Raw genomic sequence first — 19,416 nt, forward strand, 5'->3', positions numbered from 1 at the left:
AGTTGTTTCATTTTGTTTATTTATTCACTTCAACTAAAAGGTGCATTCATGAAGATAACTTACATTTGGGGTATTTACCTTGTAGGGGAACTGGTTATCATGCCTACAATTCTTATATTGCAGGTGTGCAACAGTTATATTAATAAGCAATCATAATGAATGTAAAAGTAAAAGCAAAAATGTAAAATCTAAGTTGAAGAAATTAAATAAGCATTGACATTAAGTACTTAATATAACTGATGGTAATTATGAAACAAATCTGTACAAATAATTATGTTACTGTAGTTTTCAGTAAGACAATGAAAAGGTTGGACCATAGCGGTATGTGACTATGTGCTGGATAACTGTTAATTGAGATACAAACAGGATCATTTGGGTACAGATGTGACCCGGAAATGCAAGGTTTGATCACAGATGTGCATGCTGTTCATCTCCTATTGGCTTTAATGAAAATTTGATTACAGTAGATATTATCTGTTGTGGTGACGTTTTGGTACACAGAATCTTGTTCGGCTTCACCTGCGTCATCATGGTGTTGACAGGCGCTCTGTGGTTTGGAGGTCCGCTGCTTTGAGCACGCTACGTCTTGATTTTGATAAATCTAAAAGAATCAGCAAAAATAAACAGACAAGAGGGTGAGGTTACTCAGATAAGAATTTGTAAAAAAAATATGCACATACAAATGGCCAAATAATCAGCAAGTTGGTCATTGCATTGGCTCAATAATTGTCTCAGAGCAAAACACCTTTCCATTTAAAGGTCAGATTGTTATGGAATTTGGTGTGACTTTTCACTGGCCAAATGATTACGAATAATTTTGGCCATGAATTTTCCTGTAAATGGCAACCAGAGAAATCATTTTCACATCCTGACCTTTCTTCTGATGCCGTCATGTGGCCAGAATGTCCACTTGCGCCCAAGAAATATCAAAATCTAATGGGCATATTATCCTCAAATTCTCAGAGCACATTCATGCTCTCAAGAGGACGAACCCCTTCAGTTTTAGATCCCGATCTTTTCTCAACCACCGCCATGAGCCAATTTTGTCTAAGCAGTATTAAGATAATCAGATCATTAGACTATCATGTGGACTATTTAGACTTCACTGCAGTCTGCTGTGAAATGTGTTAAGCACATTGTTTTTTGGACATACACTTTTTGATTTTGATGATCCCACTTTTTTCCCACCCTAAAAACAAACTTTACATATTGAGCCCCACTAATAGAAAAAAATCATCTTTTTTTTTGTGTGTCCCACACGTTTGTAATGTGGACCATAATGAACATTGCAGCCTCTTGTGTCTATTAACAAGGCTTTGTATTTTAGTTTTCTTACATCTGCTACACCTGTCATTTCCTCTGTTTCTGCTGTCTTGGTTTTGTTTCTGTTCATGTTGCCTCCAGCTCCTTGAAAACACACAGCATAAGAAATGGTTAAACAACTTGTGTGCATGCATATGTGCAGTGTTGGGGAGTAACGGAATACATGTACCAGCGTTACATATTCAGAATACAAATTATGAGTAACTGTATTCCGTTACAGTTACAATTTAAATAGTTGGTATTTAGAATACAGTTACATTGTTGAAATCAATGGATTAGATGACGATACTTCTCTGTTTCACGGGTTTATTCACTCTCCAACTCCATGCATTTCCCAGAAGCCCCAATATGAAAACAAAAAAATTTGCTATTTGCGTGATCACTGATAGAGGTAAAGATGGAGTCGGAACCTTCACAACAGAGCCAGGGCAGGAATGCGTTTCTATCTTGGAAATTCAAACAGCATTTCACATTAAAGAAAGAACAGGGAGAACGAAATATAACTGCAGTGCAACATCTGCTTGCCAGCAACCAACTTCCTTTCAGCGTTCAAATTACTCCACCTCCAACCTGAAGAAGCATCTTAAAGTAAGTTATTTTTAGCCAAGGGTAGTCGTCTGCTGTAGTTTTACTGGTCACCTTGCTATGTTATAGTTGACGTGCGACTTTACATTCTCCTACATGCTGATTTACTAGCCCCAAAACCATTGAAAGACTAGCCCCGTTTGACATGTTAGCTAACGTTAGCTAAAATTAGCTCGTGGTAGCTTAGACTGCGGTTAGATTTTTGTAGTATGCAGTTCGGGACTACAAATACAAAAATCTATCTGCTTGCTTAGGTACACATTCAGCCAGTTGGAACAGAAGAACACACCAGAATAGGCCTGTTTAGTAAGCTGTATGTGATGGCCACATTCCTACCTAGAACTGGTTAAACAGTTAGTTTGCATGTGTATGTGTGTTGCTGTGTGTGCATGGTTCTGTGCATGCATTTGTTGAAACATACCTCGCACTTTGTAACATTTGTATTTATAAACTGTGACCAGGGCAGATGTCAGTATGAGCAGCACAGCGGGCACAATGAAACCCACAGAGTAAAAGAGTGTTGCATCTGTGGAAAAAAACAGAACAGAGTAAAAATATACACTTCCTGAAAACACACAGCCACGCACGCACGCACGCACGCACGCACCTTTGATCTCTTTTCCAGGGATAGGTGTTGCTTGTGATCTGACAGGTTCCACCATAGTGAAGGTAGGAACCACATTGATAGTAGACATCACAGTGCTGGTCTGCTGGAAGTCTGTTAGAGAAAGTTTCTTAGTACACTTGGGAAATATTCTTACTTTTAGTAGCAGTTGGGCTCTGGGGATAGCAATGTTTGTCGGTCAGTTGGTCGGTCCACCAACTTGGTCCAAAGTGAAATACCTCAACAAAAGGAATTGACATGAAATTTGGTACATATATTCTTTCCCCAAACAGAGGATGAAAAACTACTGCATGGATTGGCACAAACCATATACTATACAGGTTCTCAGATGATGTTTTCTAATAATTTTAGTGATCTCCCTGACTTTTCCTCTAGCCCACCTTTAGTTTGTCTCAACAACTGTTGGATGGATCACTATGCATTTTTACATAGACATTGATGTTCCCCAGAGGAAACAATGAATGTATATAATAATGTTATCTCCTGACTTTTCATCAAGCTTAATTATTAAGTCCAATGTTTCCAGATACTAGCAAAATAAATTCCCGATTCCAGAGTCCCTCAGCGTACTTCATGGTCAGTGCTAATTAACGGATATTAGCATGCTGACATGCTAAACTATGGTGGTAAACAACGTTTATATTACATATGTGAAATACATGCTCTACATATAACACTTTCAGTATAAAGAGAAGCAGTTTGTGTAAGACAATATCTTGTTGGCAAACAAAGTCAAAAACAGACAAACAGAAAGACATTCAGCCAACATTGCAGCCTGTATTCAGCTCAGAGTAGCTCAAGAATTTGATATATTTTGACAAATCAAAGAAGTGTAAAATTAAAGGTTTGTTTCTGAATCTTCCCTACTTTGAGGTTATCTCAACAACTGTTGGAAGGATCACGATTACATTTTTTCTTCTATAGAGATTAATGTTCCCCAGAGAATAAAAATTCAATAATGCAAACCCCTGACTATTCATCCAGCGCCGTTATTAGGTCCAATTTTCCAATTATCCTTTATTGTATGACCAAATAACTGCAAACCTTAAGCAGCATATTTTATGTTTAGTGCTAATTAGTGAATATTACCATGCTGACATTGTGGTAAACTATGTAAAGATTACACCTGCGAACTACACACTCTGCAAATCAGGCTTTGAGTCATCAAACTACGTATGGTTAAAACACTATATACCCTTTCTTTGATGGAATATAAAAGCTAAAGGCTATACAGTTTGCTATTATTTCATAGTCTATAGTTTCAGGAATCAAGAAGGAAGGAGGAGGGATTAAATCCATTATGCCATGGTGTCATGATGCATACCTAAGCTGAACCAAGTTTATGAAGTGGAGATCAAACCTTGATAGAGCTTACAGCTACAGTCATTTTCAGTCATATATTGAGCTATGTTCTCCATCTCTCTTACTCTTCAATATCTTACCTAGTGACAGTTGAATCTTGGTGTAATTACCAACACTCCACTGTGAGTCTGAACCACACCAGTATGTCCCAGCATCCCCTGCTTTCAGCTCTGGTATCGTCACTGAGAAAGAGCTGGATGTAACATCATCTTGCAGAATGAACCTGCTTTGACTCGTCATCATGTCTTTACAGGTTTTGCGGTGGTCTCCCTTACAGAGGAACTTCCTGTTATCCCTGTGTTGTGGTGGATAGGGACACTGCATAGGTACTGGGCGTCCCACAATGCCGCTAAGTTTGTGTGACATCACACAGCACCACTCTGTCAAACAGAAAGAAGATCAGCCAACATTGCAGCCTGTATTCAGCTCAGAATAGAAACATAACTGTTTGTTATATTTTGACAAATCATCCAAGTGTCAAATCAAACCTTTGTTTCATAAACCTTTTGTATTTTTTTCTCAATACCTATTTTACAGAAAGTGTTTTCTAGCTCATTTACATTCTGTGAAAAATAACAGTTTACTACAATATGATGAGGTAGATCTTTTACCTTTGACTTCTAGCTCAAAAGCAGAGAAAACATCCAGGCCAGTGTTTCCATGGACACCACAAAGGTACGACCCAGAATTATTTTGGGTCAAACTGGTAATGGTCACTGTGAATTTCCTCGATGCCATGTCATCTGTAAGTGTGAACTGTCCCTTTTGTTTGTTGTCAGAGGAGATTAGTGCATGCTGCAGACACACAGAGGGCTGGTTTCCTCTGCAGATGTACTTCAGGCTGTTCTGGTACTCAGACTCATACGGACAACTGAAGGACACTGAACTCTCCTCATAAGTTTGGACTTTGGTGGAATGATCACAACAGCTGTCTGTCAGTAAAATGAACAACATCACAGACTTTTAAAAGCACATTTATGAGAATTCAGATTCTTGAGTCAAAGACGCAATATCACAATGTAAAAGTATTGGCTTTAAAACATTGACTAAAGTAAAATGTTATGTTATTGTTTGCTAAATGTAGTGAAAGCATCAAAAGAATAAGTGCTCATTATGCAGGCAGAACTACCCCTCTCATGTAGGTGTAACAGCATAGTTGGTTAATATGGAGCTATTAAAAAATATTGTATTTACTCAAAATTACTAAAACCCTGAATCAATTTTATAGACAGTCATATGTTTTGTATATAAAAATGAATCTGCAAAGTAACCAATTCTGTCAGATAAATGCAGTAGAGTAAAAGTAATATATTTGCCTCTGAAGTGAAATTAAGTAGAAGAGTAAAGTAGGAGAAAATGGAAATACTCAAGTAAATTACTATCTAAGTACCTTGAAAATTCTACTTATGTACAGTACTTAGGTAATTGTACTTTGCTACAGTCCACCACTGTAAATGTGTCCAATTGTTTGTTCTACCATAATACATTATGGTGACAACTCTTAGCAACTAAACAACAATAAGGTCTAGCTAAGTAATGCAATAATTAAGTTTTTACTTGTCAACGTGGAAATTTAAAAATGAGGCTTATTTATTTATGCGCGTACCTTGTCCTACTTCCAGCATGACTTCAGTGTAGATATCCTTTCCAGTTCTGGTAACCCCACACCAATATTTCCCAGCATCCGTACGACTCAAATCAGAGATGGTCGCTGCAAAGACCCGTTTCTGTTTGTCATCATGGATGGAGTATCTGTTCTTCTTTGCGTCTGTCGTCTTAATAAGAACATCATCACTCCTACAGTCATTCTTGCACAGGTACTTCTCATAAGACTCATAACCCTCTTCATAGGGACAAGAAACTTTACCGTCTCTCCCTTCATACCCAGACACACGGATTAACTCTGCTGCACTCCTCACACAGTTTAGAGCAACTGTAAAGAGAAGACAACATGAAATAAAAAACAACCTGGAAATGCGACGTCATTAAAACTTTTAATGTTTTTTTTTTTCAGGGTTAGGCAGCATCGCTGAACATATAACATGCATTTTAATGTGATAAGAAGTCTATGATATAATTTTTATCGTTTCATGTAGACATAAATCAATGCTAGCTGTGTTACAGCTGTATAATGAAATTGCAAAGACCACCAGTATCAAGGTGTAGTAATCTGCCATATTGAATTAGAAAACAACAGATGACAAATGAAATAAGAAAGAACTTACTGCACAGGGTGAACAGCAGGCTTTGATGTCTCCACCGCCTCATTTTATTGCATTACAGTTTCAAAGAAACAGAAACTGCAAAAGCAGTGGTGCCAATATAGAAAATGTTACACCCACATTATGTGTCAGCATACCATGCAAACCCTTTCACTTCTTCATTTAGATCATGTTTATCAACCTTGAACGATCACAAATGAATTTCCTGTCTTGTACAAACTTGCAGTGACTGCTATGAAACTGTAAAAGAGGGTACAAAGAAAACAAATTCACTTCCACTCGAATTAGGTGGGTATGATTTAATATTTGTATGAAGTACAAACAGTTCCTTTTAGTTTATAGTTATTCATAAAAGTAAATCAGAGGTTCAATCATTCCAGTTACAAAGGGGCACTCTATCCAACCTCATACCTCAATATACTAATAAGGTTCATGGTACATGATGAATGATGATGATAATGAATGTTTACCTCATTTAACATTACTCATAATATGAAATATGCCCTATGATTAAATAATTAAATATATTTTCTTGGTTGGCAGATATCATTTTCACAGTGCTTGAGACGCTTGGTTCTTTTTGGAGCATTTACTCCTATAACAGGCACGTCACTTTCAAAATAAAAGAGATTCAGCACACACAAGTCTGCATTACAGTACACACGAATAAAGTGGTGACCTTCTCGTTTTCGAAAGAAAGTTCTTTTGAAATGTGATTTTAGAATGTTTTTATGTTACATGTTGTTTATGTTGTGAAGCAACAGATTGTAGCACTATGTCCAAGACAAATTTACCCTCTGGGACAATAAAGTGTATTCTATTCTATTCTATAACTTCAGTCTACTCTGTGCTTCTAGAAGCAGGATAAATATTATTCAGAAGGTACTCAAAATGTAAAAGCAGCCTACAATGAAATACATACTGAATATTAAAAACTTGTAATTCTTATTTTCCCTGTGTGGCAGTAACAGTCTTCTCTAGGGTTGTACACCTTTAATTTCTGATATCAACTAACTAACTAATACATCATTACATCACACCAACCGTAAAACAGATTTATTCAAATATTAACTGCAAAAGTCAATAACAGTTACTCTTTTATATATATAAATTGTGTTATTCAATTTATTAATTTGGCAATAAAAGTCATTTTTAAAAACTTTAAATATAATTTTATAAATCCATAATTTTATAAATCCATTTATGTTATCTATATGTCCATCATGTATTACAATTATTAAATGGCACCTCTAATGATGTTTTTTATGTTTTTAAATAGTGTTCCTGAAATTCCAGTAGCACTGAAAACTAAACTTATATTTAGTAACTTAATAAAACGACAGAAACACTGAAAATGTCAGTAATTATTACAGTGGCACATAGTTGTCATTCTAGTAGTATACAATAAAAATGATTTAAGATCTGCGATTAAAATATCTATTTCATGTCTATATGTCAACTTCGTTGAGTGTATCAATCTCTGTCAAGACATCTTGATCTGAAATATATATATTTTTTTACTTTGGACCCCCTGTAGAAACCAGACATACTTACAACCTAAAATATTGTACCACCGTTTAAAACTACCAACCCCACCCTGGCCAGCGCATTATAAAATGCCATTGGTGGTATATGTGGGTGAAAGCATGCATATATTTTCCCTGACCTCAGCCATTCCCTCGACTCCAGCTGACCACTCAGCTGTGCCTCTCCCATACTGCAGCACAAACCGTTTCCATATCTCACACACTCTCACACCGAAAGGTTAACATTAAGACCCCTGTGCGGAGGGATAAGTGTGTCCCGAATTAGCGAAGATGCCAAGGCAAGATGAGCTGTTGCCAAGGGGTGTTGGGTGCTGCTATGGTGGGTTGGGTTTCTTCCGTGTGGCCTGTTTGCATGTCGGCAGTGCGCAGGACGCGTGTGTTGTGGTCTTCTCAAACTACCTAAGACACACACACACACACACACACACACACACACACACACACACACACACAGTATGAAAAGGGGGGACGGTTATATATAGGTGACCCTCACAAGTCTTTAGGGTCTATCTTAAACCTTCAAGCTATGTGTTAATGTCTCCCTATGTCTTATCTACTGCCTTCTCTTTTTCACTTATTCATTCTGCAAAAGCTTTCCCATAAGAGAAAACAATTTTACCTCACCAAATTCATGACCACATCTACGGCTACACTTTTTTTTCTTTCTTTTTTTATCAAAGCCTGTGTTACAAACTGGACGCATGGAGTTTGAAAGATGTTGGATATTAACCAGGCAGGGAGGGTCTAACAACATTTGCAAATTAGTTGCATTATGGGAAGCTCTTTGTCTGAACACATCTTTAAAGTCAGGAAATCTCAGCCTTTGCTGCTTCCATGTTGACCATTCTTTATGTAATCTGTTTGACTTCAACTCCCTGTGCTAGTGGTAGCATTAATACAAATTGGAGACAAAAAAACAGAGTTTCACACACCTGCTAAAAATTATGCTTGTCAGGTATAAAACATTTACGGTTGTTTTTTACTCAGTAGTACACCACACATGGTTTGACTCTTGGGATGGAGGTGTGGGTGGGTGTGAGTGTTTGTGTGTGGGAGGGGACATTCCATCCATTTTTGCTCTTCCTGAGTAAGGAGGGAAAGCATCACACACACACACAACTGCTGACAGCAGGCGGAGAGAGAAGTGCACATTGAGGTCGTTCACACATCGCCTCCTCTATCGTCTCTCCACCCATCGAGCTCTTAGTCTCAAACATCCATCCATCTGACAGTAGTTTTTTTGACAGCTGTAAATGCCTCAGTAAAATAAATAAATGTGGGATGCTGGTCTGAGTTTGGTTGTGCTCATAATTTAAGCTTGTAGGATAATTCAGGCCACAGGAGTCTGCTTTCATGAAACTCAAGGGGGGAAAAAAACACAACATTAGTTATTGAATAGGACATGGTTGGCTATGTTGGAAAATATACACACACACACACACACACACACACACACACACACACCCACATACACAGGCAAGGAGGATGCCAACCAGAACAGTGGCTCCTCAAAGCTCCACAGTCATAACAGTCACACTCATAATGGTTTTTACTTTTGGGGATAATATCTTTTGTTTGCAGCAGAGGCTGGAAACTTCATTTTTTGGTCCCATTATCAACTTCCCTTGCCATCTGTTTTTAATTATCTGCACCTCAACCCCACTCAGCCTCAGTGTGCCATACGGTATGTGATGCATAGGGACAGGTTTGTTAATAAAATATAATGCAAGATCAGGATATACAGGCTCACTCACAAACGGAGGAATGGAAATATCAAATGTATACCTTTCAACAGAAAGAGAAGCTGAAGGATTGCTTTTTATTTTTTTGTAAATATATAGACCCTCTGAACTCATTAGCAAAAACACACTCACACACTTAGTACATAAAGACTCACAGAGCTGCATACTGTACACTTCTGTCAGAAGTTTTACAGAAAGCTTTTTACAAAGCAAACATTCATTTCAAGAATGATCACACAAGCGGTATCGTCATGAGAATAAAAACTTTAACCTGTTCTGCACAAAATGAATTTATGCTCATCATTCAATCATTCGCTGTCTCACTCATGCACAAACATATTTACACACACACACACACACACACACACACACACACACACACACACACACACACACACACAATATACAAGTACAGTCAAATGGGGACATTGGCTACTAAAATGTTCAAACTGTGCAACAGTCCTTTCTGCTGCAAGGCAACACTAAATTGCACAGCATTAAAAAGAATGATGGCCGGGGGGGTCCGTAACAATGCTTTATCTGAGTCAACCAGAACAGTGGCTCCTCAAACGTTCCAAGCCTTAGCCTGTTCCCTTTTTTTTTGAGAAGCACTCCACCCTGTTTCACCCAGAACCACGAAGAGATCTCTCAATCTATGTCTATTTCACATGGGTTTGTTTCCACTTTCTGTGCTCTGATGTACAGCTTCAGGAAGTCCTTGTAGCGAGGAGCGCAGCCAAGCCAGGCTTCGCCAAAATGGACAGAGCCAGTCAAAAGGTACTCATCCCCTCCAGTATGCACACTGCACTGTGCGGGAACATTGATACGTCCAGCCCAACCCCGCCCTCTGGCTCCACCCCAAGCAAACACTCTGCTCTTCTGACGAAACAGCCGACTCAGAGTCACCACAGCAGGGGAGAGGTCGATAGTACCTGATGCCACACCTCGAAAGATGCCACTGCCAGCTAGAGAGACAGGAACAGGAGAGATAAAGAGAAGGACATTACATCGATGAATCAATGATAGATACAAACTTAAGATAGATACTATTGGGTAACGAAGTCAGTCTAACTCTACTTGTGTAACTGTTACACTATGTTTTAGCTCATTCAGATTACATTATGATGATGTCTTTAAAGTCTCAAGAGAATATTGGGAAATGTAGACATATTCAATGTTCCATTATCCTGCTGTTGCCACTTGTTGCCCTAATGGCCACTGTTAAAAGTACATTTGCTTTCTTGTCGAGCGTTAGATAAGAAGATACCACTCTCTTGTCTGTATGGTAAATATGTAGCTGGATCCAGTTAGCTTAGCTTAGTATAAAGACTAAAAACAGTAACTTCCTGAAGTCTCTGCTGGTTGTCTGGCAACTGGTCCTGAAAATAGACAAATAAAAAATAGAAACAGTCTGGCACATAACCCCATGCAAAATGGAAAATTGTTGTTGTTACACTTGGGTTTCTGTGCGGATTAAACAAACGAGATATATTGTGTTAATTAGTGATCTTTAGATGTAGGGCGGTTTTGTTTCCTCGGGACAGAGCCAGGCGAGTTGTTTCCCCTTGTTTCCAGTCTTTATGCTGAGCTAAGCTAACAAGCTAACAAGCTGCTGGTTATAGCTTCATATTTACCGTACAGACGCGAGAGTGGTATCGATCTTCTCGTCTAACTCTTTGGCAAGAAAGGGAATAAGCGTATTTTCCAAAGCGTAAAAATACTCCTTCAATGGCGACGTGTGTGTTAGTGTGTATGTATTTACCAAAGTCACTGGTACACACAGCCATAAGGACCTCTTCATCTGAACAGGGTTTACAGGTGACTAAAATGGAAAACGGGAAAAAAGAAAACATTAAATACTTTAACTTTAGAAACCACAGAAGTTCTTACTTACAGGATTCACTTTCTTTCCTCGTTAGCTTTTGAATCATCCTGCGAGTTGTTTCACCTCGTGTCTGTTTCCTGTTCTCTCTTTTTCTCTGTATTGGTGGGTGTTAATGAGTCGAAAGAGACATCAAGAGAGTATTTGAATGAGAACAGCAGGTGAGGGGAGAGACGTAATTACAGAATTACCCCTTGACCCTGTAAGCTATAAAAACAGCTATAAAATGCCCAGACACACAGACAGACAGGCTTGGACAGGCTTTCTTCTGTCTCATTAGGAGCGCAGTCCAGCCCTCCTCTCCACCCACCATCCCCTTTACTCTACCAGACCACTTTAATCGTACTGGTGGGCTACCCAAAATCCCTGTTTAGGAAGTGGGGGTCTGTTCTTGATTGACACTTTAGAGACGATTGGCTGAACCTTGTGTTTGACCCTAACGTGACCTTTTGATTGGCCTGCTTGTTTTCATAAGTCTGACTCAGGCATGGGAGTGTGGGAGTGAGGAAGTGGGGGAGGACAGGGTGTCAGAGAGGAGCAGCATGTAGAGATGAAGAAACGGGGGTGAAACACTAACGTGGCCTTTTGTCACCTTCACTTTATATCAGTGAGAGGACGGCCTATGTCAGGTATGAGGAGTTTAACAGACCATTTAAACCAATTACATCAATTTACACAAGAACAGAACAGTGTGAAAACAACTTCACAACAAACAAACAAAAATCTATTGCCGTGAATATTTAGACTTTTTTACAATGCTTTTAGTCCTTTTTGTTATAATGAAGTTGTAAGCTTGAGCACTTGTGGAAACATTTGCTTGTTGGTGTGTTCAAATCATTTACTTACGTGAAAGGAGTCATACCACACTGTGTTAAAAGTAAAAACCCTGCATTCATAATTTTACTTGAATCAAAGTACATAAATATTAGCAACAAAATGTTCTTTAAGTATCAAATGTAAAAGTACTCATTATGCAGAATGGCCCATAATAAGTTTAAATGGATATACCGTTTAATCATTATTACTGATGTATTAATATGTAAGCTGTACTTTCATGTTGGTCAAAGTGAAGCTAATTTGAACTATTTCACACATACTGTGTGGTAGTTTAATCTATAAACTCATCATATGTTTTGAGTGTAAAATTAGTAACTAGAAATGCTGTCAGATAAATGTAATGGAATAAAAAGTACAATACTTTACCTACCTGGAATATAGTGGTATAAGTTTCATATAAGTACAATACTTCAATACTTAAATCTCTTTATCCTACATGTAAGAAAACATATATTGAAGAATGGGTGCGTGCATTCTCTCACCTAAACCAGGGTGCAGGTATGGGTACATGTGTGCCCCGGGCCCCTGACTGGACACCAGCTCATATTGGAAAGCTGTGATCCTCCGGCTGATGTCCGTCTGAGGGACGGCCTCCACAAAGAGAGCTCCCTCTGCCAGGCTGAAACAATGCACTGTGCTCTGAGCCTGGTCCTTCTCTGCCAGCAGCATCCTCAGATCCCCGCTATGCTCCAGATACACATGAGAACCCTGAACACGGACGGCCAGGAGGACACATGTAAGCTCCTTCCATCTATTCCATCATGCTGCAGTGTTTAATATGCTGGTGTCGTATACTCTACCTGGGAGTAAGTGTGGGGTTTGATGCACACATGGAGACCTGCCATGTGTTGTGACGAGGGCTCTGTGTTTGGCCGCAGGTTGACAATGATGGCTCCTGTGGGGTAGAGCCACTCCAGAGACCCCTGAGAGCAGCGTAGGTAGACCTGCTCCACATCTCTGCGATGAGACTCATGGCTCAAACCACTGCAGATGAGAAGACATCTTTCATATAAGGCATGTAGTTTACTCTCTTATCCAGAGTGAGGAACAAGATAAGATGCCTAAAATCATCAAAATGACCAACAGCAAGGAACCTTGGGATTCAGGACTGTGAACGAATAAAACAATCTATAATGACATGCTTGAGAAACAGAGTTAAAGAAACATATGGAAGGTTTTTAATGATATCGCAACATTCATTAATTGCAACTCTGGTGCAGCTGTCTGCCAACAAATCTTTCACTTTGGACAGATGTGGCTGCTTGTCTCTGATGTGCATAAGCTACCTCAACACCAGGAACTGATTGGGCCATTAGGTTGTTAGAAGTTTGATGCCAGTGAGCTTTACGACACAGAGTGCGGAACACAGGCTTTCATATTTTATGACTTGGGGACTTGGAGGAGTGATCAAAGGGGCCATATAGCTGTATTTACTTAAGATAGGAACTGAAGCAGAGACATTCCTCTGATCATTAGTACTTTTCCAAAATCTTAAAGGGAGCATATTATAGATGTACTATATGGAAAACTTTATAAAAGAATAGTCTCTCAAAGTCGAACTAAAGCACCTCCTGTCCACATATAATTGGTTTTTGGTCTTGTGAGTCATTTTCCTCTCTGAGAAGAATGATTGCGGTAAAAGATTTTAATAAAGATATTCATATGAATTACTGAGATCTGAGTCTGAGTAGTACCCATAACTAATGGAACACAGGCTAAAAACATCCTTTGCTAGTTTCCACTGCGGATCTGCAGCAGAATAAAAAAGTCACGCATATGACTCTGACCTTCCAGTGTTATTTACTGGAAGGTCAAATAACACTGGACTACATTAAATCTTAATCAAACATCCTTGTGTCTGATTACTTCTAAAGCCCAAGTATGCACAGCAGAGCCACTTCAAAGACACAACCTCCCTTTCACACAAGATTGAAGTTCCTTTCATGACTCCCCTGCATTTCCAGAATGTAATATCCATGGATTAAAGTCAAAAGTAGCCTACATGAGAGTGGAGGATCAAAAAAATAATTATAATTTTTCCTTATAAGTAACTTTTAGGCTGGTAACATTCCTGAGTTGTGTGCTAGGTGTGTTTTGTCGCCTATAATAACATCCTCACCTTCCTCTCCAGCTACACTGGTCGCTGGAGTACTGTGCCACCGTCCGACACAGGAGCACGGCTGTGATCCAATGCGTAGCCCACGGCCGGTGCATGGTGGCCTGTCCGCCCCCGCGGTCAACGAATCCCGCACACCAGACCAGCACCGCGCGCTCTGCTGCTCCCGAACCGCAAGATCCCGTAAAATATCCCCCAGAGCTCCGTTCGGCGCGCGCGCACGCTACATGGCGGGTTCAGTCGAGGCTGAGGTCGCGTCTGTGGCAGAAAAACATTTTGACAAGAGGTTTGTAAAAGAAGCAGTGAGCGCGCGCAGCAGGACAAGAGACTGTTTAAAAAACGTTTGCTCTGTTGCGCTCCGCTTCACGTCACCGGGGGCGCGTGCCAGCTGCTGACTCTGCTTTGAGTGACACGCGAGCGCTCGCTCCAAACCACTCCCACACATTCCCTTGAAAGATGTGCGTAGAGAAAAGCCCCAGAGCTCTCACTTTAGCATGACAAATACCATCGAACTTTTACACAAATTAAATTGAACATATAGCCTACTAATTGGTATTCACCAGAACTCGTGATACTGGTTGTGAGGGAATAGCATAATGTTTTAAAACGTAGAAAGAAAGAAAAACTAAACAAATAGCCTAATAAAAACACTTGGCCCACAAATGGCCATGGATGTATACAATTGCAAAATGCACAAATAAAATGCTATTCGATTAAAATTAAACACAAAAGACAATAGCTAATGGCCTGCTTTCCAATATTTCAGTTTTATTCCTTTTAGCCAAGTCCACATTTTTTGCCAAACTTTCTTGGATAATTTCAGCATGTCAGCTCCGTATAAGTCCGTCAAATCTTAAGATGCCAGTACAAACCCGTGAGTTGTGTGCATGTTGGCTTTATAAACAGATGGATCATATTATCGCAGTGAAAATTAGAGCAGCATGTAGGTCTGGAACAGCAGCATACATAATGACTTCCCCAAACATCCACCAAAACCTCTGCAGTCAGTGCCTAACTATCATACCTAACACTTAAAATATATTTAATTGTAGGAATATGTTTTTTTCGACATAATCTTTAATGGGATTTAAGTGCGACTCTTGTCTTTCATAGCATATTTTAATGGTAGTATAACTAATATTGATGTATCATTAACTGTGTTCTTTCATTGGTCGACCTCCTTGGAAAAAGAAAGGCCCTGACGTAACAAGAAGTCACACATGTGCTCTAAACGCCTGTTTGGTTCTCGGGCGGTTTTCCCGTGAGAAAACAGTCGGAACTGCAAGCATATTACTGAGTCGTCACATTCCCCCACACAGCCAGAGCTATGTAACGCATTTCGAGAAATACCGAAACACAGAATCCCAGCCATCCCCACTCCCCTCACAAATCAACTTTCATTATGTCTCTGTGGAAATGGAAAAGTTCAGTATTACTAGAGTGCAGTTGTAGCTACTCATTCAAGAAGCCATTTAAACTTAACTGACCAAATGGAAACTGAATTACAGAGTCAAATTAGGTACCACTTTCTAACAATTTATCAAGTGGTTTAGAATTACTTTATTCATATTTAATGAACCGTTTCCTAATGCTGTTTTAAGCAGTTAATAATGACAACATTTGGGTTAAATCCCTTGGATTTATTGGACCAAATATATAGTAATGGATTACCAACATGTAATACTGCTTCACTACCACATAAAGGATGAACACCAGCAAAGAGATTTGTCACAAGTTGGCAGTTAATGGCAACACACACACACACACACACACACACACACACACACACACACACACACACACACACAGCATTACAATATGATGTATTAATCATTAATAAAGCCATTACTCTTTTATGAATCCATCATAAAAGGTGATATCTTCGAAAGTGGTACCCAAAAGGATGTTGTTTAAATGCAGCAAGTGTACATTATTGCACTTCAATCAATGACACGATTACTATGTGTGCCACTAAAAAATAATAATAATAAGGACAACACTACTAGCTCAGGTGTGCTAACAATTCCTGTACTGAATGACCCCACGGGTGATTTTCTACACTTCCTCTCTGACTCTGCATAAAGCAAATCACAACTGTATTACTGTACCACGAACACATTTCCCTCACACGACTGAAGCCCAAAGACCTGGAGGCTGCAGAGGGAGTCTGACCTTAGTCTAATCCTGTCACCACAGCAGAGGAAGTCGGAGCTGCCGATTCACTGTTTGACCTCATGTGCTCCTTCACCATGTGAAGTATTTACAGAGCAGCAGAGCCTCTGACCTGCTCCCCTTACCCCCCTGCCGTCACCTGGCTCCTCTCAAGCGGCCTGACAGAAGGAACGCTCCGTCTGTCCACACGCTGCTTCCTTGCGGAGCCACACACACATTCCTGCATCTCTGGTTACAATCTTCATGGCCTTCATTTACTCATTGTTCGCACACAGCACACTCCTCTCTCTTATTTTTTTTTTACAAAAAAACTTTATTTACCCACAGGGGCCAACTGAGCAGCTTCACAGGATCTGTTGGAAGGTTGAGTGCCTTGCTCAAAAGCAGCTTGAAGAAAAGGGGAAGAACATCACTCATTCAGCTCGCAGCACTGACAACTTTACAATGTCCTACCACAAAGAGATCAGTAACTACAAAAGCAGAGAAACTTAGAAAAATGGTTGGCAGTTTTCAGGCTGACCGGCTAACTGTGTATAGCAGAGAGATAGTAACACCTTCATTTTAAACCTGCAATAGAACCGACATAAGACCTAAAATAATGCTGTTTTTAGACGGACTTCAGAGGAAAACACAGTATCTACAAACAAAATAAAATCTGTGAGCTTTCTTGTCCATTTGAACACGTTTGATTGTTTAGTAGTTGTATCTGCCTGTTTACTTTAAATATGTGTATGTTGAAATCAATAATAAAAACCAATCTACAATTTAAAGCATTGTTTAACTACACTAAGTCATGTGAATTTCACTAAAGCCAGTGGTGTAGTCTAATGTATTGTAGTGGGTATACTGTACTGTATATTGGCCAGAATCTGACTTTTTTTTTCCAGGGTCGGTCTAGCAACTCTCCGTTGGCTTGCGAGCTGGAAAAACCAAACTCTGGTCAGGCCAATCACGTCGTGTATAGAGTCGGTGGGCGGGCTTAACATAAGGATGGCAGAGTTGCGATGGTTCCCTGCTACTTGAAAACAAAGAAGATGGCTGCTGCTGCTGGTGAACAGTGGTTTTTCAAATTGGTTTTGGCTGCGACTCTGGAAGACTTGGAGTTAAGCACTGAAGTCATTCTTAAAAAAAGAAGATGTGTTCGGAGTTTTGCCGACCAGATACGGCAAAAGTTTAATCTATCAACTAGCGTTGCTCTGGTTGGCTATTGCGTGCAGAGGGAATTTGAAAGACAACTGTTTATCCCGCCCCTCGGATTGAGCCCTGCCAATGGTGAGTTCCCAGACCCAACATCTGGATGTGGGTCTGGCTTGTCAGGCTAGCGACAAGTGGTAATTGCAGTTGCACTTTTGTTGGTAACTTTTTACTCACAAAGCTGCAAAGACTGGGAAAAACAGTATGCCGCTTCACACACAGATGAGTTGAAGAGAAAGAGAAAGTGTTACCTTATTCTGCGATAGATAGTGACTTAACAGACATTTAAAGGAAAATCTTCAAGATTATTTACTTTAATGCACTTGGGCTTTGTAGGGCAGCGTAGAATGGGCCTGTTACTAGAAAGACAGTTGCTCACACACACACACACACACACACACACACACACACACACACACACACACACACACACACACACACACACACACACACACACCACTATAAAGAGAGAGATGTTGAAACAAAGGAATGTGGTAAAGTTCCAGGTGAATAAAAAAGCCTTTAGTGTCTGACCTCTGTGAGCGCTCTTCACCCAAACACACCCGACTCTTTATCTCTTTCTCTTATCAGCTGCACTGCCAGAGAACACACAGCTGTGCAAGTGCATATGTGTGTGTGTGCATTTTGTCTATAGACGTGCAGGTTTATTTGACCAGCAAGGGCAAGCAGGCTCCAGGGTCAGGGTCATTCATTGTGTGTGTGTTTGTGTTATCAGGTCTGATGTCTGCAGAGAGATGGAGTGTAAACCCTGAGTAAAGCTCTGTTTACTCTCTTTCCGAGTCTCTTATATAGATTCTCCATTAGAGCTCACTCTGATCATCTACCAAGTGCTTTATCATGACGGCAGAGTGGGTAAAGGAGACAGGATGTATTTAGACAGAGCGTGGTCTTACTTAAACATATCACTTTGGTTCATTACATTATAAAATATATGGTGTCCGTTCATCCAAAGCACCGTATAGCTCCATGCACTGCATACACTTTAAATATTAGTGGTTGCTAAGAGCTATAACGCCTCCTGTTTCACTCAAATATTTGGCAACAGGCATGGTGAGCAGAGGTGATAAATGTATTTAGTGTGTGTAAAAAGACGGTAATGCTTTGAGATCAATTCTAATGTCAGCATACTCACATTGACAATGTTAACATGGTGATGTTTAACGTTTATCATGTTTACCATCTTATTATAGTTGCAAATTCCGGCCCTGAAAAGTGAAGCCAACATTTGAATGAGTTTATGGTCTCATTCGCTAGTTTCAAGTCTTCTTCAATACAGCATGATGTTCATTTTGTAAATTATGGTCCCATTTAATTTAAAATATAGGATGAAGCAGGGGATGTTTTGGGGCGCGGCTACCTCGTGATTGAGAAGTCGCTACTACGGCAACCTGTCAATCATGATAGAGGCTTAGCAATATGTATTGATGTGCATGAAAGTTTATTGTAAAAAATGTTTTGCCTAAATATATCTTGTTCAGCGTTTGGTTGTACTAAAAGACACTCAAGAGTTGGCTGTTCATTTTGTTCGGTAAGTACATTTTATGATCATATTTCGCATCCCAATTTATATGCTGACATGCTAACATTTGCTAATTAGTACCAAGCACAGTACAGCGGAGGCTGATGGGAAAGTCAATAGTTTAGCAGGTATTGGGTCATTAAAAAATGTTGACCTGATGAAAGCACTAGAGATCGCCAAAGTTATTATAATGTTTCCTTTTTTTTTATCATTATCACGATAAAACACATTGCGAAAGGCTGAGACATATCGCGAAAGACACTTCGAGA

At 39.6% G+C, this 19,416-nt stretch overlaps 2 protein-coding genes across 2 annotated transcripts; both read right to left on the minus strand.

Annotated features, from left to right (window-relative positions):
* On the minus strand, positions 1 to 6,305 carry LOC144535460 (polymeric immunoglobulin receptor-like). The gene is made up of 8 exons (XM_078277955.1): positions 6,121 to 6,305; positions 5,502 to 5,828; positions 4,507 to 4,827; positions 3,976 to 4,275; positions 2,516 to 2,626; positions 2,330 to 2,434; positions 1,337 to 1,407; positions 1 to 601 (listed from the first exon to the last, which is right to left on the minus strand). The coding sequence occupies exons 1-8, from the start codon at positions 6,161 to 6,163 to the stop codon at positions 428 to 430; spliced, it is 1,452 nt and encodes a 483-aa protein (XP_078134081.1). The 5' UTR covers positions 6,164 to 6,305; the 3' UTR covers positions 1 to 427.
* Positions 6,306 to 9,464: 3,159 nt separating this feature from the next.
* On the minus strand, positions 9,465 to 14,642 carry LOC144535464 (meteorin-like protein). Its single transcript, XM_078277968.1, has 5 exons — positions 14,245 to 14,642; positions 12,926 to 13,109; positions 12,608 to 12,833; positions 11,169 to 11,228; positions 9,465 to 10,371 (listed from the first exon to the last, which is right to left on the minus strand). Exons 1-5 carry the CDS (start codon positions 14,337 to 14,339, stop codon positions 10,055 to 10,057), a joined length of 882 nt encoding a protein of 293 aa, XP_078134094.1. The 5' UTR covers positions 14,340 to 14,642; the 3' UTR covers positions 9,465 to 10,054.
* Positions 14,643 to 19,416: the final 4,774 nt, after the last annotated feature.

The sequence above is a fragment of the Sander vitreus genome, chromosome 2 (assembly GCF_031162955.1).
Source record: "Sander vitreus isolate 19-12246 chromosome 2, sanVit1, whole genome shotgun sequence".
NCBI lineage: Eukaryota > Metazoa > Chordata > Actinopteri > Perciformes > Percidae > Sander > Sander vitreus.

Coding starts and splice junctions, on each gene's coding strand:
- LOC144535460 (XM_078277955.1), bottom strand. CDS start 6,163: ATGAGGCGGTGGAGACATCAAAGCCTGCTGTTCACCCTGTGCA. Junction 4,276..4,506: donor TTTTGAGCTAGAAGTCAAAG/GTAAAAGATCTA, acceptor TCTGTTTGACAG/AGTGGTGCTGTGTGATGTCA. Junction 1,408..2,329: donor CAAATGTTACAAAGTGCGAG/GTATGTTTCAAC, acceptor TGTGTTTTCAAG/GAGCTGGAGGCAACATGAAC.
- LOC144535464 (XM_078277968.1), bottom strand. CDS start 14,339: ATGCACCGGCCGTGGGCTACGCATTGGATCACAGCCGTGCTCCTGTGT. Junction 13,110..14,244: donor CAGTGTAGCTGGAGAGGAAG/GTGAGGATGTTA, acceptor TCTCATCTGCAG/TGGTTTGAGCCATGAGTCTC. Junction 11,229..12,607: donor ATACCTGCACCCTGGTTTAG/GTGAGAGAATGC, acceptor TTTCCATTTTAG/TCACCTGTAAACCCTGTTCA.